This window comes from Amphiura filiformis, chromosome 13 (genome assembly GCF_039555335.1).
Source record: "Amphiura filiformis chromosome 13, Afil_fr2py, whole genome shotgun sequence".
NCBI lineage: Eukaryota > Metazoa > Echinodermata > Ophiuroidea > Amphilepidida > Amphiuridae > Amphiura > Amphiura filiformis.
This window is the reverse complement of record NC_092640.1, coordinates 29316996-29339371: the sequence shown is the minus strand read 5'-3', so window position 1 is coordinate 29339371 and position 22376 is coordinate 29316996. Positions and strand designations below refer to the sequence as shown.

The 22376-nt window shown below is 36.6% G+C and overlaps 1 protein-coding gene across 1 annotated transcript in view; it reads right to left on the bottom strand.

Moving 5' to 3' along the window:
- The window catches only part of LOC140168207 (7SK snRNA methylphosphate capping enzyme-like), a 113220-nt gene that overhangs the window by 87922 nt on the left and 2922 nt on the right, over positions 1-22376 (bottom strand). The window contains exons 3-6 of the mRNA XM_072191544.1: positions 21231-21591; positions 17105-17323; positions 15593-15719; positions 6043-14598 (exon numbers count right to left, since the gene is read on the bottom strand). Of these exons, the coding sequence (XP_072047645.1) occupies positions 13568-14598; positions 15593-15719; positions 17105-17323; positions 21231-21591 (1738 nt within the window). The 3' untranslated portion in view covers positions 6043-13567. The remainder of the gene's footprint in view (positions 1-6042; positions 14599-15592; positions 15720-17104; positions 17324-21230; positions 21592-22376) is intronic.

Genomic DNA, 22376 nt, shown 5'->3' with positions numbered 1-22376 from the left:
AGTCCATGATGGTACTATAGTTTGTAGGGATAACAATTCAAGTCTTTACGAACGATCCGGCAGAAGCTTGATTGGGGAATGTTGGGCAAATGATTGGGCTGATATTTGGTCTTGCTGTAACGCATGTCTAACTCTAGCAATGTTCACTTGTGATCTAGCAGTTCGTAGTCTGCCTGAAGATTCCTGCTGTCTGTTCCTTAGTATCCCATGTACATTGAGCTTGTTCACATTCTTATATACTGCTCCCTTACACGAAACCCGGTTAGTTGTAGGAAATTGGAGACGAAAAAGACGCTGAACTTCAGTGGGACTCTTAGTTTCATGATACTTCGTCCGACAGAAACGTGCGCTCTCGTGGTAAATTGTGGTGCCATGTTGTCATTTGGCCCGCTTTTATTATAATTTAGTGCAATGAGGTAAAATTCATATTGAAAAGAGCCCTTTAACATGTATGAATTATTGATCGAAACCACACCTGCCACAGAACTTTATTTGTATTTGAATATCGCGCCTTACCAATCAATATAATAGGTAGGCCCCTACTAGGGAAGTGAAACCGTGTGCAGCTACAAAAACGGGTGGTTGAATTCAAATGAGTATAACTTAAGTTTGCTGTGAGCAATTGCAACAATTCTTTTTTTATTTAGACGTGTAGAATTTGCTCTTTCCAGTGGTATTTTCATTTTTAGCATATTCTTTACAAATCTCGAGTTACAGCCCCTCAAACATGAGTTTACTTCTTTTTGACTCAGCCTGTATAATAGTCTATGAAAGCTTGATTATTCATACATGTACATATATAACAGTATTCGTATGACAACTTTACACTGTTGTATCCGTTTTGGTGCTAATTCTAATTTTATAATGTGAATATTAAATAAAAATACCATTTTGTAATAAAACATTTGTGTGGTGTTCAAGTTACATATGCTGTCAGTGTGCATATACATTGTACAGTAAGCAAAAAAATTAAGGTAGCAGTTGTGTTCACCCCTGTGCCTGTATATCCTAAATAAAGACAAATGTGTCAAAATTAAAACATGCAGCCGATGTCTGTACTCTTTAGGTCTGATTTAAGACCTTATTTGTTTAAATTGGTTGAGAAATAAAGAAACGGTGATCCAAAACCTAATGAAGATACAAAATAAAAAGTTGCACTTTTGTGTTCTAATCAATGAAAGCATGATGTTAGTTTTTCGTGCTAATCAATGAAAGCACGGTGCTAGTTCTCTTGTTCGCGAACAAATCAACAGGACATGCAATGTGGCAAACTGCAACTTTTATATTTGCATCTTCCTTGGGTTTTTGGATCGTTGTGTCTTTATTTCAACAATTTCAACGAATAAGCTAGGTCTTAAATTCGAGCTAAAAGATGCAGCTATTGGCTGTTGGTTCCAATTAGGACACATCTACCTTTGTTTAGGATATACAGGGGGTGAACGTAACTGGTACTTTAATTATTTGGCTAACTGTAATGGTTTCATGGCAAGGTGGGTATGGGATGTGCAGCAGATTTGGGGTGCATTTTCAGGCTTAAGGACTCAGATGTTTGCACAGTATTTTTTGTGGGACATGAGAGCACATCAGCAGACATATCAAATTGCATTCTGAATCCGAAAAATGTCCTGATGATATCAAATAATTTTGATTTTTCGAAATTTGCGATAAAATACAAATTTGATGGCAAATTATTAAAAATTAATATTTTTGACATTTAACATTTGACATACTCTAAGTAAAATTCATAAATCTAATGATATTTACTTTTTTTAAAGTGTATGTAGCTGGGAGGAAAAGCAGATGATCATTTGAAAAATTTTGACCTTTCTTATTTAATATATACATTTTTTCCCCAAAAGACTAAAATTTAGGTCTTTTTGGCAATCAAATGTGTATCTTCAATACGAAAGGTCAAAATGTTTGAATGATCATCAGCTTTTCCTCCCAGCTACATACTTTTAAAAGTACATATCATTAGATTTATAAATTTTACTTCAAGGACTGTTAAATATGAAAAATAAAAAAATATAAATTTTTAATAATTTGCCATTTGCCATAAAATTTGTATTAAATAATTCCAAAAAATCAAAATTTTAACAATTCAGTGGGACGGTATGAACATTTTGCTCACCTTGGCTTGGTGGCCCTTTTACACCCCTGCATGATCTCTATAGTACTTTTGGCTTCCTCAAGGTAGTTACATCACTACAGTACTCTGTGATCTGTTGTAAACACAGCCAAAAAAAGAAAGTCTCCAGTTGTGCCATCCCCATTTAATCAGATTCGGATGAGTTTATGGCAAAATAATTTATACAATAATTTTCTATACACCTTCCTGCGAAGATTGATACCAAATTTGATATCAAAAGTTTAATCATCATGAGCAAAGGAGCCGTTGTTTGGAAATTCGTGCAATTTTAAAAATGACAAATTACTTAATTGACCACGCAAAAATCAATGCATGGTATCAGCTTATTATGTGGCCTGAAGCATGCCCGTACAGGAATCATTGTACACTTGCCTGCGCACAATTGAAAGAGCTGGGTATTTGATTTGCATTTTGACATGCATGGGCAAACCTTTAACCTGCCGGCCTATTCAGGCGACGTAATTCTTGGCACTCACGCTAGCTCTGCTACGTGATACAATTCCCTATGTCATTTTTAAAATTGCATGAATTTCCAAACAAATGTTTCTATGCTCACGATGATAAAACTTTTGATATTAAATTTGGTATCAATCTTCAAGGAGAGTGTATAGAAAATTATTATATAAATTATTTTGCCATAAACTCATCAGAATCTGATTAAATGGGGATGGAACTACTGGAGACTTTCTTTTTTGGCTGTGTTTAGTTACTGTGTACGGTACATGTTCCCCACCTTAGAGCGCAGGTGTAGGCATTTAATACTGCACACACTGACGCACATGTTGATGACGAGGAATCCAAATGGACTATAGAAGGCAGGTGGCAAGTGGCATGATAGAGCCGGCAAAACTGCTCAGCCGTATGGCACTTTCCATACAATCGGAACACGAAGGACTGAATTTCGCAGCTGCCGTGATCACTGGTACGCGCCATTCAGTTTGCACACTGAATGATCGGAGCCTAACCAACACAGCGAATTTAAAACCATCACAGCGACTCTCACCCAGTACTAATCAAATTTTACTGTATTTAATTAATTTAAGGTTAGTTTTGTGGGGTTCATTTTCAAACCCCAACGGTTTTAGCTTGTATTTATATTATTTATTAACATAGGCCTACTTGTTTGTGATATTTTAAGCGTTTTAAAATGTCAAAATAATCCCATTCAATTACACAGCCGACAAAGAAAATTTAGAGAATGCATTGCGCTCACCATGGTGACCACCTGATAGAAGGTGGCCTTCTAGGGCCTAAAAAAATTGTTTGATTGAAGTGGGCCCGACCCCAACATTTTTTCTTTTTTTGCAAATAACCAAATAAATATATATATATTAATAAAAGAAAAAAATTCCAAGGCCTGTATCAAATGCAATTTGCAGCTGTAAAAGTAACAAAAAATCCCTACCTACCTATACCCTATTTTTTTTATGTTACGCCAATCAAACAATTTGTTTAGGCCCAAGTTTATAACTGACCAAACAATGTACACATTAATCAGACACAATCAAAGACATCAACTTCTTAATATACACTTGCATTTTGAAATGTATTTAATACATGTACATCTTTTCAGTAAAACAAATATGTTTTATAATTATATACAAATTATTTGCCAATCCAAACAATAGAGAACATAAAATGTACTAAATTCTTTAATACAAAAATTTTACATCTTGGTTTTATACAAATATAAGTTGAAAATGCACTGGCCAAAATAAATTTAACAACTGGGTGGCTTGTCCCTCAAAATTCACAGTGTATTTTGTGAAAAGCAGAGTTTGGATTTTGAACTCGTACATACAAATGGTAATGGAACTTATAGCCCATTACATTAGTTTTTTCGAGATATGGCGGACACAATAGTATGGCGCTGCACGAAGTGGATAAAGGCTTTAGAATTTGCCGGGTTTTACCCAGATTGAAAACTGCCATCCTATTGTGTGCGCCATACTTCGAAAAGGCTAATTACATGTATGTCGAAGGAGGTTCACTACATGTCGAATATGAAATAAGATTCGGTATGTCAAATCTAACCCTTACAAACTGCATTTCATATTCGACATACCGAATGTTACTGTATATTCAACAAAGCAAACCTTTAATTGTTTGTATTTTCAAAATATTAAATTTTCAAAGTCTGTATCTTGGTCCTGGTCCCCGCACTCCGTGCATCCATGGGTATTCATGCTCGTCGAAAATTTCGCGAAATAGGGGGTGTTTTCAGATGAAGAAATGCGATTCGCGAAACACACAAAAAAAAGGGTGTTTTTTCAAACCACGTGTTCGCTGAAATTGAAAAAAAAGGGTATTTTCATGGAGCAGCCTCGTGTGTCTGTCAGAAAAGGGTATGTGAAAAATATCGTTCGCGTTTAGCGAAAATAGGGGTATTGTCGAAGGGCAAATAATTCGCGAAATTGCTAAAAAAAGGGGCTTTTTTCCCCTAAAAACTTCGCGAAATGAGATGCAAAAGGGGGTGTTTTTAAAGTTCACCGACAAGCATGAATACCCGCGGATGCACGGAGTGCGGGGACCGGGATCTTGGTACAGTTTTAACAAAGAAAATAAAAACATCTTAAAGTAATCATCTGATCCACACTGTACAGTTTGTCCACCCTGAAGTATAAAGTGACAATGCTCACGCAGGGTCTTAGCTAGCCACCCGTCTGGCTGTCATTTTAGACGGCCAGTTTGCTCCTGGGACGGGCAAAATTAATGCATTTGACAGATGCTATATTATAAATTGTATGTTTTGAGAAGCTAATTGCCCTTTTTAGTAGACCCAATTTGTAGAACAAGGACATATCAGCACATATTTGAACTCTTTGAACCCCCAATGGGCTATAGATGTCTGGTAAATGTTTTAAAGGTCAAATTAGGACAGGCAATTTTATTCAAATGACGGCCAACCCTCAATTTCTAGCTAAGACCCTGTGCTCACGTGTCCGTATACAGCATGTAAACAGTGAGCAGTGCTGCGTCTCTGCTGAGGTATGCATGCCTTCAAAGTCGGCACAATGTGTGCACCCGCGTCGGTACTTTGTACTTCAGAGTAGACTGACTGTAGTTCAATTGGTTGTGTTGGTGACACAACTTCGAAGGCTCAGTGCAACACTGCCTCCATTTCCACTTTGAGAAAATGTGTTTAAAGGAATTCCGCTTCTGCCCCCATAGGCCTTTGTATACAATATACACTGGTATATGGGTTTTTACTGGTGTTGGAATTTTACTTGGAAAAGTCTTTGTTGTTAAGGGCTGGGGTATGAACGTTTGGACAGTATTTATTTTGGGACATTAGAGCACATCAGACATATCGAATTGCATTCTGAATACGAAGAATGTCATTCTGATATCAAATAATTTTGATTTTTTGAAATTCGCAATTTAATACACATTTTATGGCAAATCGTTAAAGATTGATATTTTTGATATTTAACAGTACTCGAAGTAAACTTTATAAATCTGATGATTTATACTTAAAGTGTATGTAGGTGGGATGAAAAACCGACGATCAATTGAAAATTTTGACCTTTTCAGATTGAAGATATGGATTTTTTTCCCAAAACACCAATAAAAATTAGGTCTTTTGGGAAAAAATCCATATCTTCAATATAAAAGGTCAAAATTTTCAATTGATCGTCGGCTTTTCCTCCCTGCTACATACACTTAAAGAATATATCATTAGATTTATATAATTTACTTCGAGGACTGTTATATATCAAAAATTTGAAAAATATCAAATTTGTATAATTTGTCATAAAATTTGAATTATATCGTGATTTTCAAAAAATTAAAATTATTTGATATCAGAATGACATGCTTCGTATTCAAAATGAAATTCGATAGGTCTGAGGTGCTCTCATGTCCCAAAAAATACTGTCGTAAACGCAATAAACGCCATTTTAGATCCCTTAAGGAAACCCCACTATTTTCTGAAAATTTGGAACCAAAATCTTAAGTTGAGGCAGTGTTGTGTGGAGCCCTCAAAATGTTTGTAATTCCATCATCATTTTGTGGTTTCATTTTGATCACAGTTTTTTGCTCTTGAATTTGAAATACACTAAGCCAAAAAAGAAACTTACAATTTTTTCACAAGGTCATAACCGTCATATCTTAAAATCCTATGCATCAAAATGGACCAAAATTACACACAGGATTACTTCAATACTCTACACACAGTAACCAAGCAGTTGTCCAACTGACACAACAGCAAAATGCACTGACATGGAACAGCTTCCTTCACACCCCAATAAATGGCACCCAGCACAAGAAATCTGAGTAATTATAAGTGGAATAGTGTAGAACAAGCCCTGTGTCTTGAATAAAGTGTGTGAAAAGCAGAAATCAGCCCTGTTCCACTTACTCTTGGAAATTGTCATCTGTGTAAGGATCTTATACGCATTCTCACAGATTTCTTGTGCTGGGTGCCAATTATTGGGCTGTGAATGTCAGTGCATTTTGCTGTTGTGTCATTGCACAACTGCCTGGTTACTGACATGTGTTTAGAGTAAAGTATTGAAGTAATGCTGTGTGTAATTTTGGTTCATTTTGATGCACAGGATTATAGATATGACCTTGTGAAAAAATTTAAGTTTCTTTTTTGGCTAATAGTGTATGTATTTATCTCATGGTAATAATTATTGTTGACTAATTGGTCATTCAAACATTCAGTTACATAACAATAGTTTATGGAAAGTACAGTTCTGACTGTTCTGTACTGACATTCAAAAAACATAAGCCGGTGCCTATCTCTTTGACAGCTAAAATAATATAAAAATCATACAAAAACTGTATTGCATTGCATAGCAGCATTGATCCAAATGTGTACCAACAAAATGAAACAACACAACTTCCACTAATTTTGTGGGGCATTATCAAGTACACTAGGACATGTACACCATGTGTAACATTCAAATGGAAGAATAAAACAATTTTAATTGTTTTAAAATTTTAAAATATTTCACCAACATAACTTGCCCAACTTATTCTAATAATTGTGGCTGATTGCATTGAAACGAGGCAGTTGTCGGAAACCATGATTCAAAGATAAAGAAAAGTTATGAATGAAAAAGTGAAGAAAATATAACATAATTTCATTTGTCACATAAATTGATAATTTACATCTCAGTCTGTGACTCGTGACATGTAGTTCTTTAACTTGGTTAAATCTAAATTTAGGTTTTCAAAGATATAACTTAATGTGATGGGTCACAAATTACATTGTATTATGGTGTCAGATATTACATTGTAAGTGCATGTTCAACTTTCAAGGCATTTTCATACTAAGGGCTTGGATAGCAACTTTTAGACAGTATTTTTTGTGGGGCCTGAGAGCTCATCAGACACACCAAACTGCATTCTGAATACTGAGGATGTCCTTCTGATATCAAATAATTTAGATTTTTTGAAATTAGCAATATAATACATATTTTATGGTAAATTATTTAAAATTGATATTTTTGACATTTTTACAGTCCTCAAGTAAACTTTATAAATCTTCATTTCAAAATGTTGACCTTTCCAATTAAAGATATTTATTTTTCCCCCAAAGACCTAAAAATGTATTTGATATCATCAGGACATTCCTCATATTCAGAATGCAATTTGGTATGTCGGATGTGCAATCAGGTCCCACAAAAATATACTGTGCAAAGGTGGGTAACCGATCCCTTACGCTAGATTTTACAATTTTGTAGTTAAGATTTCATAAAATTTTACTTCAAAATGATATGCAAACTTAGTTCTCTGCCCGTGGTTTGGATTGGTAAAATTGAAAAGAAATTATCCTTAAACTGTACACTTGATTAGGCTAAAATAAAATAATGCCAAGTCTCAAAGCCCTTTGCAGTTTCAAAAACCGAATGCGGTGGGTTTTTTTTTTGAACTTATAATTTAATTTTGAATTAAGATGTCATTTGCAAGTGTCACAAGTACACAGCATAAAAAGTTTTGTTTGGTACATGTATATACAACTGAAGTACAAATATCAATTGTTTTATACTCCAATCAAGTAAATTTTCTTCAAAATATTTCTCAAAATAACATGATTTTGCCAGTGAATTTGCTGTTTCAGCTGAAATGGATTGGACACGCTAAGAAAAACGAACCCGTGTCACTCGTGCGTGGTGCTTTGAGACAGCATTTTTTTAAATTTTAGCCTAAGCAATGGTTTCAATTCTTAGAGGCTCTCAACAGGTGGTATCAGAAAAATTATTCATTTTTAACCAGAAAAAATTGTATTATTTAAAATGCAAAATACATTCAACTTTTAAAATTACAGTCATTAATAATTTTAAATTGCATTCTTGAAAGGATTGTCTTTCAAGAGTCCTCTTCTTGCATACGTTGAAAGCCTCACAGATCATCTCTCTGGCTAAGCACATTGTATGAAGTAATTTCACAACTCTACAGACATTGATTATTTGGCTCTCAAGCAAATTGAACCGGATTGTAGTTGTAGCAACATTAGTCGGCACCACTTGATAGTAAATTCCTAATTTTGATTTTAATTTCATCACTTTAAGCCCCTCAGTGCTTAATTAGTTCAAATGCAGTACTTCTTTTGGTCACATGTCCTTTAAGAAATTTTCTGACATATCATTTTGCATCACAATACATGTACCTTTCTCAAACATGTTAAGCCACAACTGGTGCTGTTGGAGCAGGACACATTTTGCGCATGCCATAAATCTACTTCATACTTTTGCTTAATAAAGGTTAGTAAAACTTTTGGTTCTTATTATGTAAAAATGTGTATCTCATCACATTAACTATATTTTATCCGAAATTCAGTGTAAACAAAAATTTGTATTAAAATATTGCGGCACAGATCTCATTGCAAGTAACTTAACTTCGCCATCATGAATGTAAAATTTGACATGAACATCTTCGTCATTAATTTTGTGTAATTTCTTCAATTAAAATTGCTTTCAAATTATTAACGAATACTGGAAATTACATAAAGCAGCATTTTAAAGACAAACAATAATTTTTAGAATCATTTTTAATTATGACCCCCAAAAAGGTAATGCTGAATACACATTTTTTACCCAAAGAAACCAACTTCATCTTCTGAAAATTATGTACACACATTTTTTTTTTTATATCAGAGCGCTTATGAAATGAATATGAAATAGGTTTTCCAGTTGAAATACACACACCTCTATTTTACCTGAATGGGTGATTCCGTTTGAAATCTACACCCCTGTGTGGGAGATTAAGGTCTGTAGGGGGGGTGTATGGATTTCAACTGCAATAGCCCAGTCAGTTGTTAAGCCATTCTGACAGATTGTCAATATACAATAACGCAATGTTATTTAGCTACATGTACAACTTGTTATTGTATGAAGTCCGGATATACGTATTGTACATCCTGCTTGACTGTATTTGGAATTAATGCTGCCATTTTCTGTTTCCTCCGATAAACTTTGCAACTGGTTTTTGTTCTCACCAGGTATCACTTCATGAGTTTTTATTTGTTCTTTTGCCTTTCCATATGGTTAGGAAAGTCCAATTTACAAACATTGTGCTATTCCAGTTGACATCTATTACTCATATGGAAAACATGACCTCTATCTCCCACACAGGGGGTGTAGATTTCAAATGGAGTCAAACAGTCACTCATTCAGGTAATTCCATTTGCAATTCATACTCTCTTTGTGGAAGATACGGTCATGTCTTCCATATGGGATAACTCGCTTATTGCTGTGCAGGTTGCATGGCTTGTTTTACAGCATGTTATGACCCAGAATGGAAAAGTAACAAAATCACTCAATGTTTGCATCAGAGGACTAAACCAATTCATTTTTAACTGGACTCATATTTTCACTAAAGCATTTCATTTCCACCCTGATGTGGCAGTGATGTCAGTGTGCATTTCATTGGGCGCAGTAACAAATCGCTAGTGTTCAGTCAAAGCGCTGCACGTGCTTAAAGACGCTGCATAGATGCGCGTGCGAAACAACTGCTTCAACACTTTGACATCACTACCACATCAGGGTGGAATATGCTTTACAAATTTAACTCTATAGGCTATATGTAATTGGTCTATTCCATTTGAAAGCCATACACCCCCTATGGAAGACATGACCTTAATCTTTCTCACACAGGCAGTGTAGACTTCAAATGGAGTCACCCATTCAGGCAATTCAATTTGCACTACATACTCCCTGTTGGAAAGATTAAAGGACAAATCTTCCATATGGGGAGTATGAATTTCAACTGAAAAAGCCCACTGTTTGATCTAAAGTGTCAAAAATCAGAAAGTCCTTAACTCGGACACACAACAAAGCAGCACATAAAGAACACCAATTAATGCCGCAATGTCAAGCATGTCGAACATTCAAATGTGCATTGGGTACGAAACTTATACATTTAAATATTCAGTAACATTACATTATTGCCATTATAAAATAAAGAGTACAGTACTCAGAATTTCCATTTCAATTGAACTTCTTATGAAGACATTAATTTCAATTTCAGATCTATAGCGTAATTGGCAGCTTTTTTCCAATGTTGAGGGGATAAAGAGTTAAGGTACATTGCTGATTACGGGGTGACCTGCTCATCACCAATTAACTTAATTATTTAATCAATTAATTACAATATAATTATGTTAAATGCACTACATGCAACTTGTGTGAAATTCGAAATGCAATTTTTATCACTGAAATAATACCCGTCCGTCTGTTTTTTTTTTTTATGGCAAAAAGGAACACATTACGTTTTGTTTTCACTAGACCATAATCTGTGGTAAATAGTGCACATGTTTATAAATATGCCCAACAAGCCTGACCAAAACATTACATGTGGGTTAAGTTATATTTCCCTGTGGTGGTTCAAATTGTTGGTTGTTATATATGCAATTCCATATATAGACCAGAAAGTTTCAAATTAACTTTTTATCACCCAGACCAATTTTGGTGAGGGGAAAGAAGAAAGGAAGAAAGAAAGAAGAAAAAACTTTTTTCTCGGGTGCAGTTTTGAATCGGGACCCCTCGGGTGACAGACATGCGCACGGCCATACCTTACCACAGGGGTGCTTATATGACTGCTTTCGCATGATGACACAAACACATCACATGGGATCCCTGTGCTTGCAGATGCTTTGTGAATTGAGGTTTTTTGATGTTTGGTTCAGTTAGGGTTAATTTACTCATAGCACAGGAATTAAGGTGTTATTAATAGGCTTTAAACCTGGCTTGAACATCCTGCTTGTAAGCATACTTAAGAGCCACGTGCCAAGACAGGCATTACAAAACTTACAGAATAAAGCTGCCTAACCCCTCAATGAAGTCTTGACATGAGGCTAATTTGGTGCAGGCTTGTACATGAAGGATAGACTGACCTAAGTCATGTGTGTTTCAATCCACACATAGTTTACAGACGGCATGTTTGAAAAAACAAACCTCCTTGCATTCAATTAACGAAATATGACCATGATATTAATGAATACACATTTAATTTGTACGATGTAAACTTGCAATGTATGATACTTCAGGAAAGCAAATTAACATGGTCCCTTTTGCCATCAAAATACTGATATCATCTTTTGTCAAGGGTCAATCTTTCTCCAACAAAGTATCAATTTGAAAATTCATTGATCATCAACAAAAGATGTCTGATCCAGCAAAATTTCAATTGCTTGACAGTCGTTTAAAAAATATTATCATCTTTATTCCGAAAACCTCAGCCAAACATGGTACCAAAATGATATACACACAGAGTACAGCACATGTACATGTGATGCCTTCTGTTCAAATTAGGTAACTTCAATATACCTTACTTTTGTTTTTGCACATACCTTACTTTTATTGTTTTTGCACAAATTTGGAAGACTGGATCTAAAGGCTTGCATTTAGAAAGTCACTTATAAGTTAACTTGTAGCACCAATGTGAAAATTTACAATACAATATACAGATTTACATGAAGAGCAATACTGGTATTGATAAAGGGAACAGACCAAAAACTTGATGATATTCTATTTAAACTAAAGTGCTTTCGTTTGGAGGCTGACCCTTCCCTCCCTGAAACATTAAGTGTGAAATGTTGAAAATTCCCAACATGAAAGCTCAACTTTGACCAATATCTTAAATTTTTGTTTACAAAGGTAATCAGACTTCTAACCCACTCCCCTCATTGAAAACATTTTCGTTTATAGGACGTCGTCTAACTTTTGGTTTGTTCCTTACCACAAACAAAGATTCAACTTTAGACATTGTCAAGCTGACCACTTACACTTTCTTGAAAAGTTCTTTACCTGCTTTCTGTAAAACAACAAAACATCATGTAAAAGGTAATCTGAACTTTGAATTTACATGTAATTGTTTAACTGTAATGAGATGAATGCAAGTACAACATGTTCTGTAACTGAATTCTAAACACCTGTAAATTGTTGCCAGTAACATCATCGCAAGATTATCCACCCACCTGATTTGATACCAAACAGGTTAGACTAGGAATCATTCCCACAGCTGTGCTTCATCATGCTACATGGGAAACTACCATACTGGTTTGTCACACTTGGGGATGGTATCAGCGTACCACCTATTACTGTAGAGATTCATCAGGTTTGTTATTTTGTCAAATATTAATGCACGCTACAATGAAATTTTGCGCAGTGTTTCCACTTGAGTTCATGTCTTTGGGGTGTAAAGAGTTCTAAAAATTTAGGGTGCCTGCACTCATAAAATTTCACTTTCAGACTGTCTGCCACAGAAAAAAAAGTGCACAGATGGTGAAATAACCAGCGTTACATGTACACTATTCCCCTCAGAGTCCAGATTATTCTTGCCTAACCCCTTTGGTTGATACAACATGTAGAAACCTGTATACATTGTGAAAAATATTGTACCATGATAATAAATGAAGTTACTATCAATGGCAAAATACATTGCACAATGTGGTACAATGTGGATGTTGTACGTACACACATGTTGAAATTCAATCCATAAAGGTTACATTTTAACTTGGACAAGATAGAACAAAATCAGCTGCACATTCATGGCGCGGCTCCACTCACTGGGCTGTAATTGAACATGTTATATATCACCCTGGTGCTCCTTGTACATATTAACCTGATGATCGCCTGACACAATCCTGTATGATTAGGCTATTCCAATTGAAATCAATACACCCACTATGGTAGACATGACCTTAATATCCCACACACACAGTGTAGATTTCAAAATGGATTCACTCGGTCAGGTAACCCCATTTGAAATTGACACTCCCTGCGTAGGAGATTAAGGTCATGTCCTTACAGTGTGCAAATATTGATTTCAACTGGAAAAGCCCATTATTATTAATAAGCGAGACCAACTTCAGCTAAGGTAAAAGTGGGATGGCGTAGCTCCATTTAGAGTTTAGCTGATCTGTGCCCTCCTGCCAAAAGTAAATTTGTTTAAATCAAACTTATCCAATTAACCTGTCCTGTCTGGAGAATCTGTGACAGATAATTTTTTATACCTTGTGCACTGCTTATCTGTACTTTTGGAATCATGTGAAACCCTGGATGACGGCGATGATGATGATGACACTGACTCTTGCATTCCTAAAGATGTTGACTCTTGCATTGCTGGTTTACTATCTTCCTCTGTTGATTGTAAGTCTACAACAGGTGTTCTTGTGTCCAAGTCCAACTGTTTATTATCAGACACTGATCTCTTGCAAGTTTGGCTTGAATCTGCTTCAGTAAGTTCCGGCTCCTTCATAACCAATTCTTGATCCTGATCATCAGGCACTTTTGTTGGTGACTTCCCCTTATCCGTGTCAACCTTTGCTCTCACTTCTTTTGACTTGATCTCTGTACTTTGAATTCTTACCTCCCTTTCAGTATCTTTTTGAGATTTGGTCGAATCTGTAGACTCTTGTTCTTTGTTTGATTCTTTTCCTTGTTTGTCGCAAGCTCCTGTTTGCAGATCACTCTTTTCCAACCTGATCTTCCCATCAACCTTGGGTGCTTCCTTCTGTTCAACTTTGTAATCAGCGTTTCCTTTCTCGGTTTCCGATGCCATTTGATCCTGCGGGTCAGCCAAACGGTTGACATCACCACATGACTCCTCCTGACCTTCCATCACCGCAACAGAATCACCTTCACACTTTAAATGTCCTCTGCTATCGGAGTCACCATCGTACTTGCCGCTTCTGGATTCTGACGAATGATGACGGTGACGACTAGAAGAATCGGTGGTGTGATGGTGATGATGATGGCGACTTGATGAGTCCGATTCATGGTGCTCTGAATGTTCAGAAGAGTGATGGTGGCGGTGATGATGATGATGGTGGTGGTGATGGCCTGATGAATCCGAGGCATGGTGATGAGATGAGGACTCTTCATTTTGGCGATGCTGGTGACTTGATGACTCAGAAACACGGTGATATCTTGAAGTGCGGTGGCGATGTATCTTTTCTGGGTCCAGTTTTGTAAACATCAACATGGGTCTACGAAAACCTACAGACAAAATCATTGACAAAGAATATGAATTACTATTATTGGTGTCTCATCAGGTCCTCAATTCCAGTCATAATTTGCATTATCAATCATAATCCGCTGCATCTGGACTGTATTATGCAAGTCTACTAAAGGCCATTTGGCTTTCTCAAGACAGTAGCGTCTGTGTCTGATACACACACACACACTGAGAGGTGGTGCATCTGTAGTGCACGATGCAGCACCAAGTGAATGCACCCAGAGTTGTAGCTAGGACATTTTTAGTGCTGGGTGGCATTTGATGAAAATCTTGCATATTTGGCCATTTGTTGTCAAAATTGATCAAATTGTTGAATAATTCAACAAAATTGTGCAATTTGGATTCTGAGTGGTGGGCTCCAATGCCAAAATTGCAGCTGAGTGGTGGGCTCTGAAACTGAGTGGTGGGCTCTGCCACCCACCACCGCCCACTGTAGCTACAACCCTGAATGCACCCTTGAACTTAGACGTTACCGTCTCGACAAAGCCATTGCGACTTTAGTACAGTTATGCTTTCATTTACAAAAATGTATTAACCTAGCTTCTCCAAATTTGAGCCAAGTGTAGTCCCTCTTTGTTTAGCATAGTGTTATGTTAATGATATATCTTCGAGATCAGTGACTAACTTAACTTGCATAAATATTAGTTGCTTGGGCATACAAGAGTTGTTTGGTTGTCCTTAATCTCTCTGTTGAAGACAGGGTGAGTCAGTCAGCATTTTGTGTTTGTTTTTTAGCATAAAACTCTTACAACACTGAAGAAACTGATATTATCATAAATTTTCTTTTTTGGTCGGCCCAAGAAGTTGGATTGCTCGTTCAGTCCAGGACAATCAAACAATTGTTTTGGGGGCTTGGCCATAAGTACTTCTAATGTACAGTACATGTATTGCAAATCAGTGAAAATGTTCCCCTCATTCAATCAATTTTGATTCCTCACCAAAATTGAAGCTACATGTATGTTCATAAGCTCTTACCTTTTGATGAATTCAAAGGCACTCCAATGGTTTCACAGCTTGAGAATCCTACCTCAGTGGAGAGAAGGTAACGCTTAAACTGGTCTGGCATGAATTGAATCTCTTGGAAGTTCTTGAACACAGTTTCCTGTGCAAATATGAAAACAAAATAATGAGAACACTTTAATCTCACTTATGTATACATAGTGAGAGAGGAGGGGGCCTAGGGGAGGCAGGGAGAGAGACAAGCAACTCTATTCTAATTTCAGTGAACCCATTGATGGTTCAAAAGATTACTCTACTGGAATGTAGAGATGGGGAACTATCACTTTGGCCTTTGAATTCCCCCCAGGACTAACCTAAACCAATTTTTTTAGGTTCATTAGATGGTGTCAAAACACATTCAAGATTTTTCCAGAATTCAAAAGTGACCTTAAGCATGTAGAGGCAAAGTTCAACTAGAGACTGACCGATCAGATCGGGAGCTTCCTAATCGGGCCGATTATTAGCTTATCGGTAGTGATCTGCATCGGCCGATTTTTCCTTCATCCGCCGATGTAATGCACCGATCACCCAATATCATGAAAGTAATTGTTGAAGCTTAACAAGTATTCATTTATTGGTATATTTCTTTCTTTAATTCAAGCGAAATTTAGCAAAATAACAAGCTTTGTAGGCGATAAACATATATAAAATCATACCGTGATTCAGGCACGCAGCTGAGATAATCAGGTAATTTCCCGCATGCATACTTCCGGGTTACACACGTGCGCCAGTGTCAGATTGGAGAGAGCTACGGGCGCGTGCAAAACTCAACACTTCCGGGTTACACGCGTGCGTGTCAGCCACGGGCGCGTGCAAAACTCAACACTTCCGGGTTACACGTGCGTGTCAGCTACGGGCCGTGTGCAAAACTCAATACTGACTTGAACGTAAACACAATATTAAAATGGTGGCGATCGAATGATTCGACGGACTCGGATATCAGGGGGAAAAGGTAAATTGAACTTAGAATAATCATGGTCAAATTAAGTATTGTAAATGAGCACGGGAGTGTAGTTTTGTGCTCAGAGCATACATAATTATGGTAATACTTTGCGGACAAGTACCCTTTCAACATATAGGTGAAATTTACTCATGGCGATGGCAGCCATTGTTTACAATTGGGGAATTGGTAATCGGTGATCGAATCGGCAGATCAAAGAGGGAATTGATCGGCCAATCGGCCGATTCAGATAGGGACCTGATCGGTCAGACACTAAGTTCAACACACATTTCAAAATCTGACAAAAAAGCAAGCCAAAGTATTCCTCTCATCTTAAGGATTCAGAAAAAGTATAGTTTGAATTATCTGCCACATACCGTTCGTCCGTTCCTACAGTTATTAAACAAAAAGGTCAAAGCCAGAGGCGTGGTCAGTTTTTTTTGGCCACACAGGGTCAGAAACACTGAAGAAAAATCTTGAATGTGTTTTGGGCATATCCAATGACGGCTGGTACAATAATGCTGGACAAATGCAGTAACATTCCTTACTGTAAGTTTCCTTTTTTTCTTATACGATGGCCAGGCCTGTGGTTCCAAGATGAAGTAGCCGCCAGGTTTCAGTGCCAGGAAGATGCGCCTGAAGAACCTCTTGATGCCTGCATCACCCCAGTTTAGATGAATCCATTTGGTGACACTCAGACACAGGACCACATCATACTCGGGCTTCTGAGACTGCAGTAAGGCATCACTTGATAACACAAAGTTAGCCTGTTAAAAAAAATCAAATAATGCAACATATTTATACTTCGGTACCGCTGAGCAGCAGGGGTGTCTATTCTTCCAGAAAATTGAAATTATTCCCTCACCCTACCGCGCTGTGTCACATCCGTCCCCAGATTCTTCCCCAACTGAAAACCCCAAAAATGGACCAAAAAGGGAAATTTTTAGGTTGGTTGCTATCTCCGGGGGGCATTCCCATATATTGACATACGTCATGAGCCCATAAAAGACCCCGTTACTTTTGGCAAATCCTACACCCAATGACCCTGTTTTTTTTCAGTAGCCTACACTGAATGACCCCTTTTTTGAACAATTAGTCCTCAAAATTGAAATTTCGGCATGCTTCACACACATTTTGAACAAAATAAATGAGTTTTGTCTATGTTGTACTGTAAAATTGGGCAAAAAGCTATTTTTGATTGTCAATGATGTGAAATTTTAGGCGCTCCTATACAAAATCACTCCATTTTTGACATTGCCAACAGCGAATGACCCCCTTTTTTCTGAAAATTTCCACACCGGCCCCTAGTTTCATACGCTGGTGGGCACAGGTATGTCACTTTCATATTCGAAAAGTGCCTCCCCGGTGCTATCTACATGTACTTTTCCTTATTTTCTTGTTCCCTCCCTGCCCTGACTGAACATAGGTGTGTTGTAAGTTGTTCTATTCTGTCTTCCCTAAAAACATCAAATTCTTTCCTGGTACAGTCTGGACACTGAACCATTGCATCTAAGGACTAATTATGGTTCAAAGGGAAGACAGGCTGGTAAACACCTCTAGCTCTTTATTATTTTCAGAGCTAGCTGTGATTTATTATTTACAGGGGTGTGAGAGTTCAGCTTTTTTGTTTGTGATTTTCAGCTTTTTTTGTACCAGTACACTTGCTCTGTATAAAAGTATAGGATCTTCCCAAATTTTTTTGCTAGGTGTTTTGAGCTTTTTGCTATCTGGTTTTTGCGTTTTCAGAGTTCGGAGAATGCCACTGAACTATTGCATCTAGGGATGAATAATCAAGGATTTGGATCTGAAGATGATGTTTAAGGTGGTACGAAAGGCAAAATCAAGTTGCTCTGATTGAGATTAAAATAGACTTGTTGCAGAGAGATATGCAAAATAATCTTAATTCCAAAATTTGAGCCAAATCGGACAAACGCGGTTTTTGAGATATTGCTGTTGAAAGATTCTTTGTATTCTATTGTTTTTTGCCAATATATTGATGAAGTTAATGAGAAAATTGGCAAAATGTGCTCATTAATATTAATTTTGCCAATATTTTCCCAATATTTTATGAATAAACCTTCATACTACTTTTACCTTTAAAATTTGACCTGAAACTTTGCCAATGTGTCTCTATGACCTAAACCTTTAACATGTGATTTTCCGCCCATCTAATTTGCATATTTGCATAATTAATTAGCTTTAAGTATAATGCTAATTAATTATGCAAATATGCAAATTAGATGGGCGGAAAATCACATGTTAATGTTTTAGGCCATAGAAACACATTGGCAAAAGTTTCATGTCAAAATCATATAAAATAAAAGTAGTATGAAGGTTTATTCATAAGATATTGGTATAATATTGCAAACATGAATATTCATGAGCACATTATGCCAATTTTCCTCATTAACTTCATCAATATATTGGCAAAAACAATAGAATACAAAGAAACTAAAACATGTATATCTTGACAACCGTATGTCCGATTTCCTTCAAACAAAAACTATTTTGCTCAGTGTATTTAGCTTAACTTATTCAATCTATTCAAATGGTTCTAAATTCAGTTTCTGTTTTCCAGAAACATCGTTTCGAACCCCCTTAAAAGGGAAGATAAAGTTGGACAATAGAGCTGTTAACTAATTGATGGTTCTTCCCTTAGAATCCCAAATGCTTCCCTAGATAGGCAGATGTCCAAACTAAAAAGAAAATGGATTTTGTATGAAATATGCAAAGCAGAGCTCCCTTAATCTTAGTGTGCAAACTGTGCATTATTACCTATAGTATGTCCACTAGTCACTATTGCCCAGGCAGGGAAGAATTACTGACCCAACTTTTCCCTGTTTTATGATAAAGTCCATGGTTTCCCTCAAATAATAATTTTGGGATGGGAATGGGTAAAAGCCAAGGGACCACTACATGTATGCTAATGTTATGTACCCATTATAATTCTTCCCTAAGACACCACGTGAATTCACCCACCATGTAGAGCAGTCACTGCCAGCCAGTGACCATCTACTTCATTCCAAAAATACCACATGTTCCAGTTATACATTTTCCCCCAAATTAGTTAATTTTATTTTTAATCTTCCTTGAATTCTTTTTTTTTCTTTTTCAAAATGCAAAATTCTTCCCCAAAGGGGTAAAATTATTCCCTCCCCTTTGGGGGCGATTAACGGAAGAATAAACGCCCCTGCAGTGAGCAGTGTAGAGTCTCATTACATACAAAGCATGGGGACTTTGTCAACTGGAACCTTGGGAGTGCGATCTGTATCTTTAAACCATGGCAGCACACCACGCCGCTGAAAGCATGTAACCGAAACCAACATAATCCTGCATGGAAGTTGATTTAAACTTTATCCGCACTAAAAGCGATTATTATGAGTTATAAATCACCATTTCAACACTGCCATGTGTAAATGTACAATGTATCAGGTAAGGGTGTGTAATCTGTGTAAAACTCGTCTAGCTAGATTATCACTTATCATTTCTCTTTTACTTGAAGATACTAAATTGATTTACCCAAAAGATGGCCGAAATGACGTCATCACTGATGACGACCTCTTTTAATTCAAATGGTAAAAATGCCAATGAAATTGGGTAGCTGACCAGCGTAAGTTTCCACAACAGTTTAGTCAATTGATATTTCTGCGCATCAGTTAATTGGAGGGCATTGTGACAAATCTAAACATATTGGCTTTGGAACCAAGGAATATATTCCAAGGTCCAAAATAAAAAAGGGTTTTATTTTTCCCAATGCCCGACATATAACTGATTCAAAGTTATTAACTGGATTAACTTCTCACTTAACCCAATCTCAATATTTTATTCTCTTGAAATATGTTGAAATAACTATATTAAAATCACAACTACATATCGCCTTTCAAAAAATTGAACAGGCTAGAAACAAAATGCCAATGAAATTGGGTAGCTGACCAGCGTAAGTTTCCACAACAGTTTAGTCAATTGATATTTCTGCGCATCAGTTAATTGGAGGGCATTATGACAAATCTAAACATATTGGCTTTGGAACCAAGGAATATATTCCAAGGTCCAAAATAAAAAAGGGTTTTATTTTTCCCAATGCCCGACATATAACTGATTCAAAGTTATTAACTGGATTAACTTCTCACTTAACCCAATCTCAATATTTTATTCTCTTGAAATATGTTGAAATAACTATATTAAAATCACAACTACATATCGCCTTTCAAAAAATTGAACAGGCTAGAAACAAAATGCCAATGAAATTGGGTAGCTGACCAGCGTAAGTTTCCACAACAGTTTAGTCAATTGATATTTCTGTGCATCAGTTAATTGGAGGGCATTATGACAAATCTAAACATATTGGCTTTGGAACCAAGGAATATATTCCGAGGTCCAAAATAAAAAAGGGTTTTATTTTTCCCAATGCCCGACATATAACTGATGCAAAGTTATTAACTGGATTAACTTCTCACTTAACCCAATCTCAATATTTTATTCTCTTGAAATATGTTGAAATAACTATATTAAAATCACAACTACATATCGCCTTTCAAAAAATTGAACAGGCTAGAAACAAAATGGTGTGATATGTGGAGGTCATGAATAATATATAGGCTATACATAGTGCTGGCAAAATGTTGCCAGTTAGGGCAAAATTAAATTTTGACAGACCCAAGTTTAGAAACTTACACATCTGAACAACACATTGGCAGGGAAAACTATGCCAGACTTTGCAGCTGGCATAAGAGCTTTAGAGATAGGCCCAAAGCTCTTCTCCATCGACACAGGAAATTTGTTGCCACCTGTATCGCCACCAGATTCCTTTGCTTTATCCATTAAGCAATGCTTGATGTTCTTTCTGGCAACACCAATCAAGTTGCCATCGATGTCGATTCCGACAATCTTCTGTGGTAAGTACTCCTTGGCTATGTGCAAAGTCACATGCCCTGTGTTGCACCCAATGTCCAAGCAGGTTTTGTCAGCAAACCATTCTTTTTTCAAGAAAGCTAAACGGGGGTCATCTTTGTCTGGATTCCGGTAGCCATAATACCTGTGAAGAAAGAGAAGTAAGTTGATGCAAAATTAACATTTCACTACCAGTGCCATTTTACTTTTCAATGTGTTTTGAATCATCAGCTTCCTCAACAAATACTGTTTCAAAAGATTTTCAGAAAAGATGCTTCTATTTTGAACCAATATAATATTTATCACCTGCTTTTGTGAAATCTTACCTTGTGTGATCTAAGTCGAATCTGCATTAAAATTTTCTACAAAAAACTTTACTTACCGGTACCTCAGATGACCGTGATACGCCTTTAAAAATGAGAACACAGATTGCTGATCAATGCAACCTAGTTACATGAATCAGTGTTTGTTTATAATTTAACCTCTGGTCAACCCGGATGACCTAAATAAATGAAGTCCTTTAAATTAAGGCTGGCATTTTCGGGCGGGCTAGCGGGTACCCGCCCGAGATTACATTACCTGGGCAGGAAATACCCGGGCTCCTGCCCGGGTGCCCGAAATTCAAATTCAATGCATTTTGATATTAATAGAGTATGACATGAAAACAAAGTATCAATTTTCATATTAAAAACACAAAACATTATGCAATTTTTTTTTTTAGGTCAACCATGAATGATCCTAGCATTTAGGATTTGTAGAGACAGTGCTACAAAACCGAAAAAATAAATAACTTAAAAACAAGAAAAATTTGATTTTTAATTTTTTTTTTTGCAATTTCGGTACCAGTTACCCGCCTCGAAAAATGTGCCAAGTACCGGGCACAAAATTACCCAAAAATGCCAGGCCTACTTTAAATGCAACTAGTTTTGT